The 16,940-nt window shown below is 39.6% G+C and overlaps 1 protein-coding gene across 1 annotated transcript; it reads right to left on the reverse strand.

The window, feature by feature from the left end:
• Positions 1-11,048: 11,048 nt before the first annotated feature.
• Positions 11,049-16,584, reverse strand: LOC112266114 (olfactory receptor 1D2-like). The gene is made up of 3 exons (XM_042294936.1): positions 15,517-16,584; positions 11,500-11,610; positions 11,049-11,233 (listed from the first exon to the last, which is right to left on the reverse strand). The coding sequence occupies exons 1-3, from the start codon at positions 16,400-16,402 to the stop codon at positions 11,049-11,051; spliced, it is 1,182 nt and encodes a 393-aa protein (XP_042150870.1). The 5' UTR covers positions 16,403-16,584.
• Between the last annotated feature and the right edge of the window lie 356 nt (positions 16,585-16,940).

The following is a 16,940-nucleotide window of genomic DNA, read 5'->3' on the forward strand; positions in this document are numbered from 1 at the left end:
TGTTTGGGGTTTTAGGCTGGGGCTATATAAAACAATTTGATTTGATAGAGGACTGAGGGTCTTCCAAATATTGAAAGTGTAAATAGTTACCCATGTTATTTTGTAAATGTGTATATTGTTTTACATTACTCTCATACGGAGAGATATGTGTAAAACATGGGGGAGGATTCAGTTTTTTGAGGATTTGAATTGACGTTATACACCTTGAGTGATATGTGAAGGAGTGTATTGTATTGTTGAGTGTATTGTATTATTTTGTTCCATTCCCGAGGGGTATAGGTCTAACTTCTTGATCCTTGGCTCTATGATGGAGTTGACAGTGAGATGGGGAGTATAAACCAATTTGAAAGACTAGTTTCAATAGAATGTGTTGATATTCTCTGTGAAATATGTTTAGATATGTGTATTAAGAATAATTGGTAAAAGTAATAATTTATCATGTAGTTAATGAACTGAACTAAACTGTTGTTCTGATCTGTTCTTTCGAGGTTATCATGAAAAGGGACATCAGATGGTATCTTAATGCATGGAAGAGATAATTGGACCGAATAGTGTGTGTACCTCAAAACCCCCTCTAACTGGCTCAAGAAGAGTGACAAAGGCATTGAAGAAGGCCTTCCAAACCACTTCTACTGAGCGAAAGGACCCAAGCCAGAAATTGGTGTACAGTATCAGATCTAAGCTATCAACTGCTTTTCTTTCATGTTTCTCTCATACTGTGAGTCCACTTGGAGTGATCATGGAAAGAGATCTGTTCTAACATTTTCTTATGATGCTGGTGTATTGGTTGACGAATGAACAAGACATGAGTGGTAAAGATGAGACATTGAAATTTGGACATTATCATGGCCGTCCACTTTGAAATGTAAAGCTATCCGAAGAAGAATGAAAGAGACGCCAGAAGAATCAGTGCCTGAGAGGGGGGGTTGGTCAACTGTGCCAATAAAATTGTTTATACTTTTGTGGTATCAGGTTGATTGAAGAGGTCTACACCATGTAAATTGTAGTAATTTAGATTAAGAATGCATTGAGATACTGATCTGTATTATAATCATGATTAAAAATGTTAATAGTAGAATTATGGGATAATTATACTGAATTCATGTAAATCTGCTAATATTGATGTGTGTTAAATTGAGGTTTTTACTTTGAGTGATAAGACCAATTTGAATCACAGGAATGTCATTCTAAATTTTGGTTGGATAAATAGTTGGGTTGTTAATAATGATTTGGAATATGAATGATTTCCCTGACCTACAGTATTCTCTATTCCTGAGTATATTTCTGAGCATGAGGACTTAGAGGGATGTCTGTCCTGTATGTTGTGATGAGGCCTGTGTTTAGATACTGGTTCTCATGTAACTTAGGGAGCATTTCTATGTTATGTTTTTATTTTTTTCAAATGGATTATTCTGTGTTATTAAACATGTGCAAGTTTGTCTTGTAGAATAAAGGTTGTAAACTTAGTTTCAGATGGGAGAAAGCTTACATATAAGCTAAGGTATTTGACATTGAGGGGATTTTATTTTTTATTTTAAGAGCTAGGGCTGATTGCTGCCCCCTTTGGGGTGATTGCGTGCCCATAGTAAACAGAAAAAAAATCTGTCAAAAATTGCTAATATATGCATATAAAAATTATTATTGAATAGAAAACACTCTAAAGCTTCTAAAACCGTTTAAATTATGCCTCTATGTAAAGCAGAACTCTCAGGGCACTCATTCTCCCAAACTCTCTCTTGTCATCATAAAAGTTGGCCCAACTTTGACGTCATCCCCCCCACCCTTCCCAAGCACCTACAGTCCTGGGAACAGTTTCTATCTCTTCAGCGCGATGTCTGCTTTCAATGGGGCTTCTCATTGTGAGAATCGCGCGCTCACGAGAGTTTTGGCGGGCCGAAACCTTTCGGTCACGCGAGAAAACAGGTTACTCTCATGCGCGTTCTGCTCGGGTGATGTCTTTGTTCCAAGATTGATTAAACGACTCGTGTGTTTCTGATCGTCCTGAGAATTGCTGTGAAGCTATATAACATGCTAACGCTGTGTTCTGAACATAGTTTGACAAGTTTAGTCAACATATAATATGTAATTTCAACGTTTTGGTGAGCACACACTTGACTTTTTGGCTGCATTTCAACCGAAATATGTCGTGTTTGATCACCGAAAGACACAGACTTCCAAACTAAAGCTGTTTTTGGTAAGTATAAACCCTTCCAGGTCTTCTGATGGAAGAACAGCAAAGGTAAGGGAATATTTATGTGTTTATTATGGGTTTCTGTGGACTCCGAAGTAGAGGAGCCAAAATGCTAATTCCTGAGCGCCGACTCATATTATAGCCTAGTGAACGAAATCTGTAATGTTAAAAATAAATGTAACACAGCGATTGCATTTAGAAGAAGTGTATCTTTCTATATATATGTAGAACCTGCATATTTAGTCTAAGTTTATGTTGTGTATTCCATGTTAGCTGACGGCATATGCCGGAGCTATCGCATTTCTCCGGACATTCGAGTAGCATTTTTTTGAACATGGCGTCATTGTAAACAGAGATTTATGGATATATATAGCATATTATTGAAAAAAACATAAATGTACTGTGTAACATGTTATATGACTGTCATCTGATGAAGATTTCAAAAGGTTAGTGAAATTATTTTTCTTTTAATCCTGCGTTTGGTGATTGCATATTTTGTTGAATTTGGCTATGGAAATTAGCTTGGTCTTCGGTGTGTCTTCGGTGGTGGTTTGACATAAATATGTGCTATGTTTTCGCCGTAAAACATTTTAGAAATCTGACTTGCTGGCTAGATAAACAAGTTGTTTATCTTTCATTTGAGCTATTGGACTTGTTAATGTGTGGAGGTTAAATATTTTTAAGAATATTTTTTGCGTTCCATGCGCCACATTCCAGCTGACGGTGGGAGGGCTGATCCCCAATTGGGAACCAAGATCCTTAAGGCGATTTATGTTTTTATTTTTCTCAAATGGATTATTCTGTGTTATTAAACATGTGCAAGTTTGTCTTGTAGAATAAAGGTTGTAAACTTAGTTTCAGATGGGAGAAAGCTTACATATAAGCTAAGGTATCTGACATTGAGGGGTTTTTATTTTTTATTTTCTTTTAAATATTGAGTATGTAATTAATATTCTGATTCTTTAGAAGGGACAATGTCCCTGAGAGGGTAATGTCGTAGCAGAATCAGAATTCTTTAGGTAACATTTATAAATAAGATGTTCTATTCATTTTATAGCATGCTTATGTGGGCCCAGAGGGGGGAGAGGTCTGGTTAGTCTTATCTGTGAATGTGTCATGTGTAAACGTATCTTTTAAACCATGTGAAGGGATGATTGAGGGGGAACCAATTATCTCACAATGTTTGTTTTTGGTACTGAGTGGTACCAAGAGCGAGATAAGAACATAGTTCAGGAGACAAAGCTGAACGATAATTTATAGCCAATGCTGTCTGGCTATGTGTGTCTTTGCTATAAAGGATCTCAGTTGCAATGTGTAAGGGACTCTCAGAGAATTCATTTATAGACACTGAATTGATCTGAGAGTCACAGGGTTGTGATGGAGCTCATAATAATTAAAGATGGACTTTATGATAACTCTGACTTGTGTGGTGGTTTGCTCTAATGATTTGGTAATACAGGAAATTTCCACTACAACGTGTCAAATCTTTTCAGTCTCCTGAGGGGGAAAAGGCATTGTCGTGCCCTCTTCACAACTTTCTTGGTGTGTTTGGACCACAAGAGTCTGTTCGTGATGTGGACACCAAGAAACATGAAACTCTTGACCTGCTCCACTACAGGCCTGTCGATGTGAATGGGGGCGTGTTCAGCACTCCTTTTCCTGTAGTCCATGATCATCTCCTTTGTCTTGCTCAAGTTGAGGAAGAGGTTGTTGTCCTGGCACCACACGGCCATGTCTCTGACCTGCTCCCTGTACGCTGTCTTATCGTCGTCAGTGATCAGGCCTACCACAGTTGTGTCATCAGCAAACTTAATAATAGTGTAAACAGGGAGTACAGGAGGGGACTAAGTACGCACCCCTGAGGGGCCCCCGTGTTGAGGATCAGTGTGGCAGATGTGTTGTTGCCTACCCTTACCACCTGGGTCAGCCCGTCAGGAAGTCCAGGATCCAGTTGCAGAGGGAGGTGTTTAGTCCAAGGGTCCTTAGCTTAGTGATGAGATTTGTGGGCACAATGGTGATGAACGCTGAGCTATAGTCAATGAACAGCATTCTCACATAGGTGTTATTTTTGTCCAGGTGGGAAAGGGCGGTGTGGAGTGAGATTGAGATTGCGTCATCTGTGGATCTGTTGGGGCGGTATGCAAATTGGAATGGGTCTAGGGTATCTGGGATGATGGTGTTGATGTAACCCATGTCCAGCCTTTCAAAGCACTTCATGGCTACCGACGTGAGTGCTACGTAGCGGTAGTCATTTAGGCAGGTTACCTTCGCTTTATTGGCCACAGGCATTATGGTGGTCTGCTTGAAACATGTAGGTATTATAGACTCGGTCAGGGAGAGGTTGAAAATGTCAGTGAAGACACTTGCCAGCTGGCACTGAAATAAAATGTATAAATCTGTTAACGAACATGGCACTTTCGTTGACTGCAATACTGCAAAATGTAGTTATGTATAGAAGCTATTTTTCATCCTCTTAAAAATCATAACACTACCACTACTTAATCACAGAGGGAAGTGCCAGCAAAGCTACAATCAATGGTTGGCTAGTCAATATGTCTATCTAACTCAAGATGCAATGTTTGCCCAATAAATAATTTGATTTGCTTTCCCTCTGTGATGAAGTAGTGAGAGTGTTACGATTGATTCAAACTACACTTGATTCAACACTTAAGAGTTTTTACATTTAAATTATTATATACAATTTTTGCCACCAATAGATTACTATATATATGGGGCATAAAACAATCTCAGCTCTGTAGATTTTGCTGCGAAGAGACAGAATCAATAGATCCTTTATTCTGGTATTGCCCCTATGTAGCTTGTTTCTGGTCACAGGTCCAGGAATGGTTAAAAAAATCATGTGCAATTAAAATTAACCTTAAAAATAGCAGTGTTGGGCAATTTGGAAAGCCATAGTCAGTCAATAAATAATATAATAATACTCATAGGAAAGGTTTTCATCTTTAGCTCACAATCTGTGGATAAAATACGAGTAGAAAGGTTAAACATTTTGTAAAACATCACAGCACAATTGAAAAATGTTTGGCACATGGAAAACCAAACAAGGGTGGTCTATGGTGATAGGTGGGATGGGCTGAGAGTGGCTGAGGGTTTGGATTAAAGAACTTATATTTCGTGTATGAAATGGAACCAGCGGCCAAACAATTAAACACTGATATTCTGATGTTTTTTGACAGCGTAATGTGAGCTTTTATTTGTCAGTATAGCAATGTAACGTTATTGATCTGTCAGTTTCCCTATATAATTCCCTACGTTTCACACTATTGTATAAACAGCTCTACAGGCTTCACTGTCATGGTGCACAGTCAGTACACAACATTATGCTCATCATGTCTTAGAAGGATCAGATGGTGACTGGTGTCCCAGCAGGGTCAGACAGCCAGTAAAGACCAGTCTACAGAGCTCAGTTGAAATTTGCAGTGTATTATAACAGTCAGTGAATGGATACAAAGTTCCATCTTGAGTTGATGGGTAGGATACAGTCTGAGATCTGGGAATAATGGTCATTTCAATGATTGAACCATTGATTCCATTCTTGGGTAATGTAATGTATAAATGTACTTCAAGGCAATTCTTTGTCATGACTGAGCAGGATCAGATGGTGACAGGGGTCTCAGCAGGGTCAAGCAGCCAGGGAAGACCAGTCTGTGACTGCTGAGATGAACTTTTTCAGATGCAACACTTTATTCTCTCGGTGCAGCAAACATTGGACAAGCCAGAAGCTTCAAAGACTGAAACTATTTTAAGGCAGGCTGACAAACCTCTGAAGTTGATTTCCAAATTGTATCAAGGGTTGATAGAGGCTTTTTCTGATGAAACAAAACACGTCAAACAAAAATGTGAGGAAGACCTGGGAGACACTTCTGATGATGAATGGATACAGATATGTTTCAATGCCCGTTCATGGACTTCAACCAGACATAAATTACTTCAGTTTACGACCATCCATATAACATATTATATTCCAGTGAAACTGAATATCATGCACTCAGAAATATAATTCCTCTACTGGATATGGAACATCATTTGGCTCTTTGCATGTCAAAAAGATACACGTCAAATAACACTATATGACCTGTCAAATAACCCTATTTGACCGTCAAATTAGCTTCTTGACCAAACAAGACATGAATATGACTCCAAGTCACATAATAATTTAACACATTCATAAAAATTTTACGTGGTTATTAGACATTGATTACACTCTCACTCGTATTTCATATGTCACGACAATTCACGCTACATGTTTTTACAAACTTAACATTGTAAAAAAAGAATCATTTATCTGCTTATATGGTCCATTCAGAAAATATTTACACCTTGACTTTTTCCCCATTTTGTTTTGGTACAAACTGAATTTAAAATGGATTAAATTGAGACTTTGTCACTGGCCTACACATAATACCCCATCATATCAAAGTGGAATTATGTTTTTTATTTATTTACAAATTCATTTAAAAATGAAAAGCTAAAATGTCTTGAGTCAGTAAGTATTCAACCCCTTTGTTATGATCAGCCAAAATAAGTTCAGGAATAAAAATGTCACATAATAATTGCATGGAGTCACACTGTGTGCAATAAGTGTTTAATAGGATTTGGAGATAGGAGGATAGGAGATGACTACCTCATCTCAAGGCACTGTAATAATGTTATCAATAATAAAAACAGAATGGCGTCACTAGAAGAGAAAAGAAAGGTTTTGTATAACAAATGTATCTTGTTTTTTAGGTGGAGGATTGTTATCCATGGTGCTGTGGATGGTTACAGCAGACTTGTTGTGTTTCTGAAAGTTTCTGAAGGACAACAACAGGACTGCCACAGTCATGGAGTCATTTGAAGCAGCCATCACCAGCTACGGAGTACCATCCCGGGTGAGATGTGACCGGGGTGGTGAAAACAACTGTATCTGTGCCTTCATGGAGCAATTCAGGGGTGGTGAGAGGGGAAGTGCTCTCAGAGGAAGGAGCACTCACAACCAGGGGATAGAGCGGCTGTGGGGGGACATCTGGCATGGAGTCTCCAACGTTTACCTGACCTGTTCACCTTCTTAGAGACGGAGCAGATCATCGACATCAACAATGAGGTGGATCTGTGGGCACTGCACTTTGTGTTCCTGCCACGGGTGAACAGAGATCTTGCTGTGTTTGCCAGTCAGTGGAACCACCATGGGCTGAGGACTGAACAACGGCAGTCACCTCTGCAGTTGTTCGTCTCGGGCTCCCTGGAAATGCAGAGGGCCAATCTGACAGCAGCAAGGGATTTGTTCGCCCCAATTTCAACCACCGTCAGCTCTCAAGCCACCACCTCAGCGCCTCCTCCAACCACCACCTCAGCGCCTCCTCCAACCACCACCTCAGCGCCTCCTCCAACCACCACCTCAGCGCCTCCTCCAACAACCACCTCAGTGCCTCCTCCAACCACCACCTCAGCGCCTCCTCCAACCACCACCTCAGCGCCTCCTCCAACCACCACCTCAGCTCCTCCTCCAACCACCACCTCAGCTCCTCCTCCAACCACCACCTCAGCTCCTCCTCCAACCACCACCTCAGCTCCTCCTCCAACCACCACCACCACCACAGCTCCTCCTCCAACCACCACCTCAGCTCCTCCAACCACCACCACAGCTCTTCCAACCACTGGCACAGCTCTTTATTGGTCGGAAGGGGTGATTGTGGCACAAATCCAGTTCACCATCAGCAACACACAGATGGAACTGTTGCGGACAATAAATCCATTGGATGGCCCCAGAGGCAGCCTGGGAGTTAAAATTCTACAGATGGTTATGGCAGTAATATCTTCAGCGCCCCTCGTTCCTCCTCCAACCTGACTTACTACACCCCTGATACTCCCCTACTGGGATGAGGGATTGGATGCTATATCTTCAGCAGTGACCTGAGTATTGAATGGCACTCATTCCTTTGAATCAGTTAATTTTTATAATACTATTATAACTATTATACATTTTATAATAACATTCCCCCTCTTTCACACACTGTATGATTTGGTCTCTAGAAAAGTACGACAGACATCTTCAACTCTGAACGGATGGGGACCAGAGTTTAGACACAGGTGGCCTTAACAAAAGCTAAGTACTTCTCCATTCCATTACGATTTTGTTTGGTCATATTTGGAGAGTGGCAGGTACTGTTAAGATATACGGTCTATGGTTATTGTATTTTTCTCTATGGGGCTTTAACACAATATTCCATCTGCTGACACAATATTTGTCTTCCACTCAGTACAAAACGACACAGGAGAGGCCTACTGCAAGCACTGGATTGGAGCCTTCAGAGCGTGCCTGCTGTGGGAGGACAACAGAATATTGTGAAAGGACATTATTAAAACAGAACAACATTTTTTGGAATGCCCAATCGGGACTTTTGTAAATTGTTAAAATAAATAATTGTGTGGAGAACACCCTATGGTTAAAAAATTATAATTATGAAGATAGGGATTCGGTGGTCCGGCCCGTTACATTTTACATCATTGTGATTAACAGCAACCTATTACAGTTAGTAACATAACATTGTTGACACATTGTGTGATGTGATGTGGTTGAAGATGGACTAGTGCAGGGCTCTCAACCTTGTACCTGGAGAGCTACTGTCTTGTAGGTTCACTCAAACCCTAATCTAGTGCACCTGATTTTAATAATTACCTGCTTAATAAGTTAATCAGGTTAGTTACAATTGAGGTTGGATTGAAAACCTACAGGAGTGTAGCTCTCCAGGAACAGGGTTGGAGAGCCTTGGACTAATGGATCTAGTTCTTAGATCAATGCATTTGAAATTCGATAAGTCACTACAAAAGGTGCAGTTCCCAGAAGTGGAGCTGTCACTTAATGCAATGGATGGGAAGCCTTATTTAATGTAGTTGTAATTAAATGATGCTTGAAGTTAATTTGTTCTTAAGGTAGGACATCAAATTAAATTATCAGCAGTACTTCAGTCAATATCAGCAAAGAATATTGGTTATTAGTGAATTGTCAGTAGTGTTTCTAAAAAATCTAAACCTTAAAAACACCAAAACACCAAGTATAATTTAATATTAATGATCATTAAGTGAACAATAACAGCCAACATGGAAATACAGTGCGTTTGGAAAGTATTCAGACCCCTTGACTTTCTCCACATATTGTTACATTAGAGCCTTATTCTAAAATGGATTAAATAAATAAATGTAGCATCATACCCAAGAAGACTCGATGGTGTAATCGCTGCCAAAGGTGCTTCAGCAAAGTACTGAGTAAAGGGTCATAAATGTAATATATTTTTTAAAAATTACATGTGCAAAAATGTCAACCTGTTTTTGCTTTGTCATTATGGGGTATTGTGTGTAAATTGATGAGGGGGTGGGGAATTATTGTATCCATTTTTGAACAAGGCTGTAACGTAATAAAATGTGGAAAAAGTCAAGGGGTCTGAATATGTTCCGAATGCACTGTACAAACAATACAGATCTAGGTAGATAATGCTTAAATGTTGATGTGCAGTTACATTTTCAAACACTCTATTGCTACTGTAGTTTAGAGCTACTAGATACAATTATGTATCGTAAAAATATGTTTCTATGCAACACCGAAATGTGGGGAATTCACAATACCGGAGGTCATGAATTCCCTAAAGGCATTTTAGGTGCTATGAAGAGGGAGCCTTAGTGTCACAGCACACGCGTTTGCCTCTGTGTACTTTTTCTTCTGCTTCCCAGCGAGACGCTCTCGCGCTGTGTGAAGGAATTCGAACCCAAGGGGTGGCACCACTGTTGCCCCAGTAGCAAACTCCAACACCATCGCCATTTAAAATACACATTTAAATCACAAAATGGTATAATGGTATAATAATATACAGTTACCGATAAACTGGAACAATTTACTATTTTACCTTGCACTTCAGCCAGCCAGCTGAACCAGTGGCAGATGGTGTCACTCTCCAAACACTGCCGGTTGCCGCCAGGTATGGAATAGGTTACTTTAAACAGATTTCGCTGGTCCCTGGCAGTTTGAGGCTTTATGGAGTCCACAAAAAGTGCTCGGAAACTGTACGGGTGGTTCCCCAATGCAGCCCAAGAAAGTTGAGACCATATTTGAACTTGGTTTAGAGACAAGATGTATATTTAAAATAAGTATTAAGGACAATATATTGATGTGTATTGATTTAGGGGGGTAGACTGATTAAAAATACTTATGTTAGAGGAGGTAATGACAAGTACTTCACAGATTTATGACAGAGTTGACATACTGCTCCAAGGCCACCTGCATGCTCCCTTGGACAAATTGTTGTGCCACCAATTTAACCACACCATCTCTGTACTCCATTGTCTTGACAACAATCCATTTCAGCCCCAGTAGGCTCAGCCATTCTGCCCATTCCTCCAATTTGTTATTCACCTCTGATAGGTCCTCTGCTTTTTTGATCTAGAATTTGAAAAATGTATGACAGGCAATTGAGAATTTTAAACACAGCCAAAGAAACCATACATGTAAAAAATTATGATCTATTATTTCCTGTTGCTGTTAGCGAGGACATCAAACTTACATTTTCCATATGTGCTCTCAGAGTAGTGTGGCTCACCTCCTCCAAACTGAGTGGAGGTGCAGGCTTCCCACACACTGCTGCGAAGAGTCGCTCAGAGAAGAAGTGTGGCCCAACCCCTCCATGGACCACACACACACTGATAATTTCCCCAATGGTTCCATAAAGGCCCTCATGTGATGCTAAAAATACCATTTCAATTGTGTTCCAGCTTTGTTATCCCTATGATATATCGCCCTGGACAGAGCACCTGAAAAAGCCTCTTCAGTAATTGTTTAGCTTAAATTCTGTATTTTACATGAAAATCAGACCTTAATATGGGTAAAAACCTCAAGGGACAGCCGTTTCGCTTCTTCCGGACCCTCTAAGATGGCCGAGTCCCTGATGTCCCTCATGAGGAGCCTGTAATACTCCCTGGAGGGACCCCCTTGGTCAACTGCCCCGTCCACCTTGGACTCAACGTCCACAACGGCAACGTCCATCTTAGCCCCTGCATTAAAGTTTTTGCGTTGAAATGCATACAGGCTACTGTTTAGGACGTTGCCCCTGTGGACATTTATCATGTTGGCGATGGGGCAGTGGTCCACTCGGCTCCAGAGTGTATGTAAAATGCCACTTATGTCCATTCTAGGGGAGGGAGGGCTCATTCAAAATGTATGACAAATCGAATAAGGATTGATCCTAAGGAAAAATACACTGACATTAAGGTTTTGAAAACTACATTTTGTTTATAAACAAATGCTCTTAAAAAACAACATTCTCTGGGTCCGATGATGGAGATGGAGATTAGGGAGGGGAAGGTGAAGGCGAAGGTGAGTGAGAAGGAGAAAGTGGGGGGGCCGGTGAGAGGTGAGGTGATAGGATTGCCTGTAAATGGACAGAAACAACCACACAAAGGTTATAACTATCAAGTAGTTCAAATGTAGTCCAATACAAACATCAAATATATTATTTTTAGGTATTGTCATGCTAGTCACCTGCACATCCTCCACAGACAACCACAACACATACAGTGTTGTTGACTCCCGAATGCCATGGTCCTCCAATGACCCGTTAATCGTGCTCTTCAGGGTTGCGAAGCCCGCTGCTGCCCGGGGGGTAAAAACCTCACTCGAGGCATCATCCTCCCCCACAAAATCAAACAACATCTATATAACAAAAGACTAACATTAACAATTGTAATTCAACCTGAAATGTACATTTATAGTACTGACTTTATCAACAAGTAAATGAATGGCTTACCTGAATGGATTCAGAGAGCCGTAATCTCCTAATCCGCTCCCTCGCATCTGGGTATTTAAAAAAAGGGCACTCCATCAGGCTGCTCTGGATGAGAGTCCACCCTCTGTCTTCTCTCCTCTATTGACTACAATATGCATTACTGTTAGTGTTAAGTTACAAATATTTGTATACCACAGCATTGTTGAATCCTAGAATTGGCATTAAAACCAGTTCCGAAAGAAAAAGGCATGTAGAAATACATTTTTACCATGTATTAAGCAATGAATAATACAAGCCGTGGTGATATAGGCTCTGCTTATTCAGGGTAGCTCACTGCCCAAGCAAAGCGTCAATTTAAAATAGCCTACAGGCAGTGAGTATGATAAGCTATACCAATGCCCCCGGCAGGAACACATAACCTAACAGGTGAAGCCTGAGGTGCTGGTTGGAGCAAGAAGCCAGTACATAGTAGCAGTAGCAGCAGGTTTTCTGCCGATAAATGTGTGCTTTAGTATTATTTTCTTGGTAACTGTAATATAAGAAGGATAAACATCTCCTTTCTGTACATTACCTTGGAAAAATGAACTCCGCAAAGGGACTCGGCTCCACCTTGTCCCGCTGCGTCGTCCATTATTTCCAAGGTAATGTAAAAAGAACGTCTGCATTTATCCCTTACATAATGTACAGATGAAATCAACTTGGTGAAATGCCTTACCTTCCCCCGCCTGCTCTCCCACTCCTCAAAACGATGACATTTCATCTCCTGCGGCAAAAATAAGTATGGAATGAATCTGTTTTGTGTATGAAAATGTAAGTGTTTCCTGTTGGAATGCCGTTGATGTGTGATCTGAACAGATTTACTAAGCTATATCATATACATACTTTCTCCTGGTCTGCAGCCAGAGAGAGAAGGTTGGCCTTGTCTTGATCCTGCCTCACAGGATACTCTAAAGATACTGAGATATGGAAAAATGATCCTAATATAAAACAGGGAAACAGTCCATGATCTTCAAATCAGTAAAATAACATTCAATAAGTCTATTTTTAATCACAAGATAGATTCACACTTAGCTTACTTACAAAGCAAGCACTGTGCACCGCACCGTGTCCTCATGTACTACATGGATATAGGGAAAATGTACCTATCCTGTTCAGCTGCCGGATGGTAGAGTCAGCGATGAGGCAAACCCTCATAGTTATCAGCCTGCTTCTCTCGGTTTGCCATCTTTGGACTCCAGCATTATTCCGTCACCTGAATGATTGAAATGTGACATGTGCAAACGTTATAAAAAGTTACAATAATGACACTCAGCATAATCGACGCAGCCCAGAGTCGCGCACCCCGCGGTAACGTTAGCTGTTGCAATCATTAGCTAGCTAATGTTACTAGGTAGTTGTGCCGGTTAATGTTGACTTTTGCCTAACCTACCAGAATGAATCCTACCTTTGAACCACCCGATCCTCCTGGGGTGGTTGTAAAGGTGGTTGCACTTGGCTGGAACAACGTAAAAAGCGGTCTCATGTTTTCAAGGTTCGACATGACTTAGTCATTTGTTGGTGATGATGAATGAGAAGTTTTTCATATGGTGATTGGCCAACCTTTGCATATAGTTTACATAGTATTATTTGTCGTGTATCTTTTTGACACGCAAAAGACCCAAACGGCATTCCATAGCTGGAGGTGTAAAAAACAGAAGGGGACATATTTGCATATGTTATGATCTTGTGAATGCTGGCTACATTCTCTTTTTGTTTGCTTGGAAATGTTGATACTGGAGGCTGTTATAATAAGAAACTGTGTAGCCATAGCATTTATAGCAGTTAAGAAATGCTTTGCCATAAAATTGGAAGGTTGGTCATCCTCCCACAATGTCACAATGGAAGGAAGAAATGTCAAATAATGTATAACTAGATTTGATTTATTACTAGATTTGATTTATTACTAGATTAAGGGTATACTGTTAAACTTTGATAAGGTCTGGGTGCCTTATGGAATACTGTATGACAAAATGGCCTGTGTAGAAAACATTCGATTTTTTTGTTGTTAAGCATATGTATATTTTTTATGGCACACGAGACACCTATGTGATTTGCACCTGTTTTAGTGGACTAATCCATTGAGGAGGCCGCAGGGATCCCCCGGTCCAAGAATATGGGGATTGTGGCTCAGACGCACAAGGCATGTCTCTCTCCAGAATGAGCTGTCTCCTGCCATTTCATGGGTATTCATTGTTTCATAACTTCCTTGTGTGCATTGTTTACAATGTCTATCAATACCCCATGACAAATATCACCAGTAATAGCCTACATTTACCGTTCATTCCCATCATTTCTAATCTGCAATGTTTATTTGGTTAGGTAATTTCTGATAATTCATTTAATATATTATTATTACAGTTATTTTTCGTTCTCAATGTTGGAGTGAACATGTCTTTTGCAGAACTCACAACCTATGCTACACTCGTGAGAAACTCGTATTTGTTTATTTCATTCCATTTACAAGTTTTGTCAATAAAAAAATAAAAAATGTTTATACTCTCAATGTTGAGTAAGGCACCTGATAACCCATATAGAAGTATGACTAGTCTACCTGTCCTTTGTGCAAATTTAGGCCTATAAATGTGCCCATTTGGGGATGTCTGATAGTATTTCTGATTGCCTTAACTCACCACCATTAATGAACTGTGGAGCTTCTCAAAGTAATTTTTCTTCACCTCAAACAGCAAGGAAACAAAGTATGTTTCAAGAAACAATTGAGAATAACAATAGTTCATCAAAGTATTTGAACAACATTTCCATTTCTCTCCCTTTCCATAACCACTCAGCAAGAAGGGAAAAATGTAATGGTATGATCCAATGGAAACATCATAAAATACTTGACACAGTTGATAGTTGATACAATGTTTAGAGTTATTTGCAGACAGGTCATGCATAGCCAATGTGATTTTATCAGGATATTGTTTTTATGTGTTGGCTTTATGTAGGCTATGTTTACATAGTTGACAATTGCAGTAAACGTTACTTTTAGATTTGTATCTTCTTAATTTAGATTAAGATTGTAGATAAACCACAGACAATGATTTTGAGATACAAAGACTATTATATATTAAAAGAAAATGTTCCACAATAATGTGCACATGAAAATTATTACTGGTAAGCAGATTGGTAGAAATTGTAAAATAAGTTGGCACATAGGTTGGGTGTATATATGGAAAAATATATATTTTTAAATGTATACAAATCCATTAGATCGAAAGAAAAGACTACTCAATGGTTGACTAAGATTTTTTGGGGTCGGGTAGAGTGAAATTTAGGGAGGACCCCCTGCCAGGTGTTGTCCCCCCCTTCCTCTCCACTTCTAAAACAAAAGTTGCGCTCTTGGCGACAGGTATCAAGAAATGAGGCGCCATTTAATCTTGCAACAGTTTTGGCAGATTTTACCTTTGTATTTGTTGACTTATGATATCAGGAAGTCTCCCTGATGTGTAAGATTATGTAACTAACATTTCATATCAATGATTTTATGTGCATTACACTTTCTAAAAACTGCACTTCGAATCTGCTGGAGGTTAAGTCCATATATGAGAGGGTTAAATACAGGTGGAATAACAAGGAATTGTACGGCCATTGCGTTACGCATATTTAGCGTAATATTTACATTACTATTCCATCCTTGCAGATTGTCAAACAGGGTCACTGTGATGAAAATAACCATTGTTAATAAATGTGGCACACATGTCTGTGTGAACTTAATCCTTCCCTTAGCTGACTTTACACAATTTCTTACAATCTGACAGTAAGAAAATACAATGAAAAGTATTGGTAAAACATGAACCATAATTACAAATTTGTTCAAAATCTGATTGATGGGAATGGGTAAACATGCATGTTTCAGTATAGACGGAATGTCACAGAAGATCTTATCAATGCGAGATCCACACAAAGGAACTCTGATGGTTAAACTAACTACTATGAGTCCTATAAATAAAGGATAACACCAAGAAAATAAGAGTAACTTTCTAACAGTTAAAGATGTCACAATGGTATGATATAATAGTGGTCTGCATATTGCCACATACCTGTCGTAAGACATCACTGTTAAAGTAGACATTTCACACATGACAGATGTGTATATTACATAGGTTTGAGACAAACATCCACCATAAGATATCACCTGAACATCTGACTGAAGGTCCAGTAACAACTTGGGGTAGAAACCAGCAGTTCCATACAATCCATTGACACATAAACTACACAGAAAGATATACATGGGCTCATGGAGACCTTTCTGCTGAATGATTGTTATGATCAGAGTCAGATTCACAGTGATGATGAGAAGGTATGTGATAAGAGACAAGGTAAAATATACCGATTTGTTGTTAAATGTCTCTTGTAAGCCAAAGAGATAAAATAACTTGACTTGGGTTGAGTTCTCCATAGCTTTTCTTACTTTTCTTCCTCTGGTCAATGCAGCAATTCTTAGTCCTTGCAAGGCTTGAGTGTGTATGGATTCACATCCTCCCTCAAACTCTTATTAAAAAAAAGATCCCGATATTAGCTGTACATTATCAGACTTCGGAGGTGTGAAAGAAATGAAAAAACTTGTGTCCATAAAATGGCTTCTTGCTTGACAGGGGAGACTGCTCCAATATCTTGTCCTGGTAGCCTCTAAATATATCATAGTGTATGCTCACATGGGATTGTAGTTTCAGTGTCAACATGTAACTACTCCATAGAGATGGATCTATATTGAGTTTATGACAAGAAACTAATTGGATTATATTTACTTTATTTATGTTTTAACCCAGCAAACAGGGGATGTCCTAAGGACATTCGGCAAAGTTCCCATTAGGTCCCTTTAAGGCAGCGTTTCCCAAACTGTCCTGGGGACCCCAAGTGGTGCACATGCATTTTCTCGCCCAAGTACTACACAGCTGATTCAAATAATCAAATCTTAATGATTAGTTAATTATTTG

This window comes from Oncorhynchus tshawytscha, linkage group LG13, assembly GCF_018296145.1.
Source record: "Oncorhynchus tshawytscha isolate Ot180627B linkage group LG13, Otsh_v2.0, whole genome shotgun sequence".
Lineage (NCBI taxonomy): Eukaryota > Metazoa > Chordata > Actinopteri > Salmoniformes > Salmonidae > Oncorhynchus > Oncorhynchus tshawytscha.

Bases quoted from the DNA above. Each gene is read 5' to 3' on its own strand.
- LOC112266114 (XM_042294936.1), bottom strand. From the start codon at position 16,402: ATGGAGAACTCAACCCAAGTCAAGTTATTTTATCTCTTTGGCTTACAA. The intron at 11,611-15,516 runs GTGCAGTTTTTA...GTCCATTTACAG, and splicing joins TAACCTCCAGCAGATTCGAA to GCAATCCTATCACCTCACCT. The intron at 11,234-11,499 runs GTTGTTTTTTAA...ACTTTAATGCAG, and splicing joins CATCATCGGACCCAGAGAAT to GGGCTAAGATGGACGTTGCC.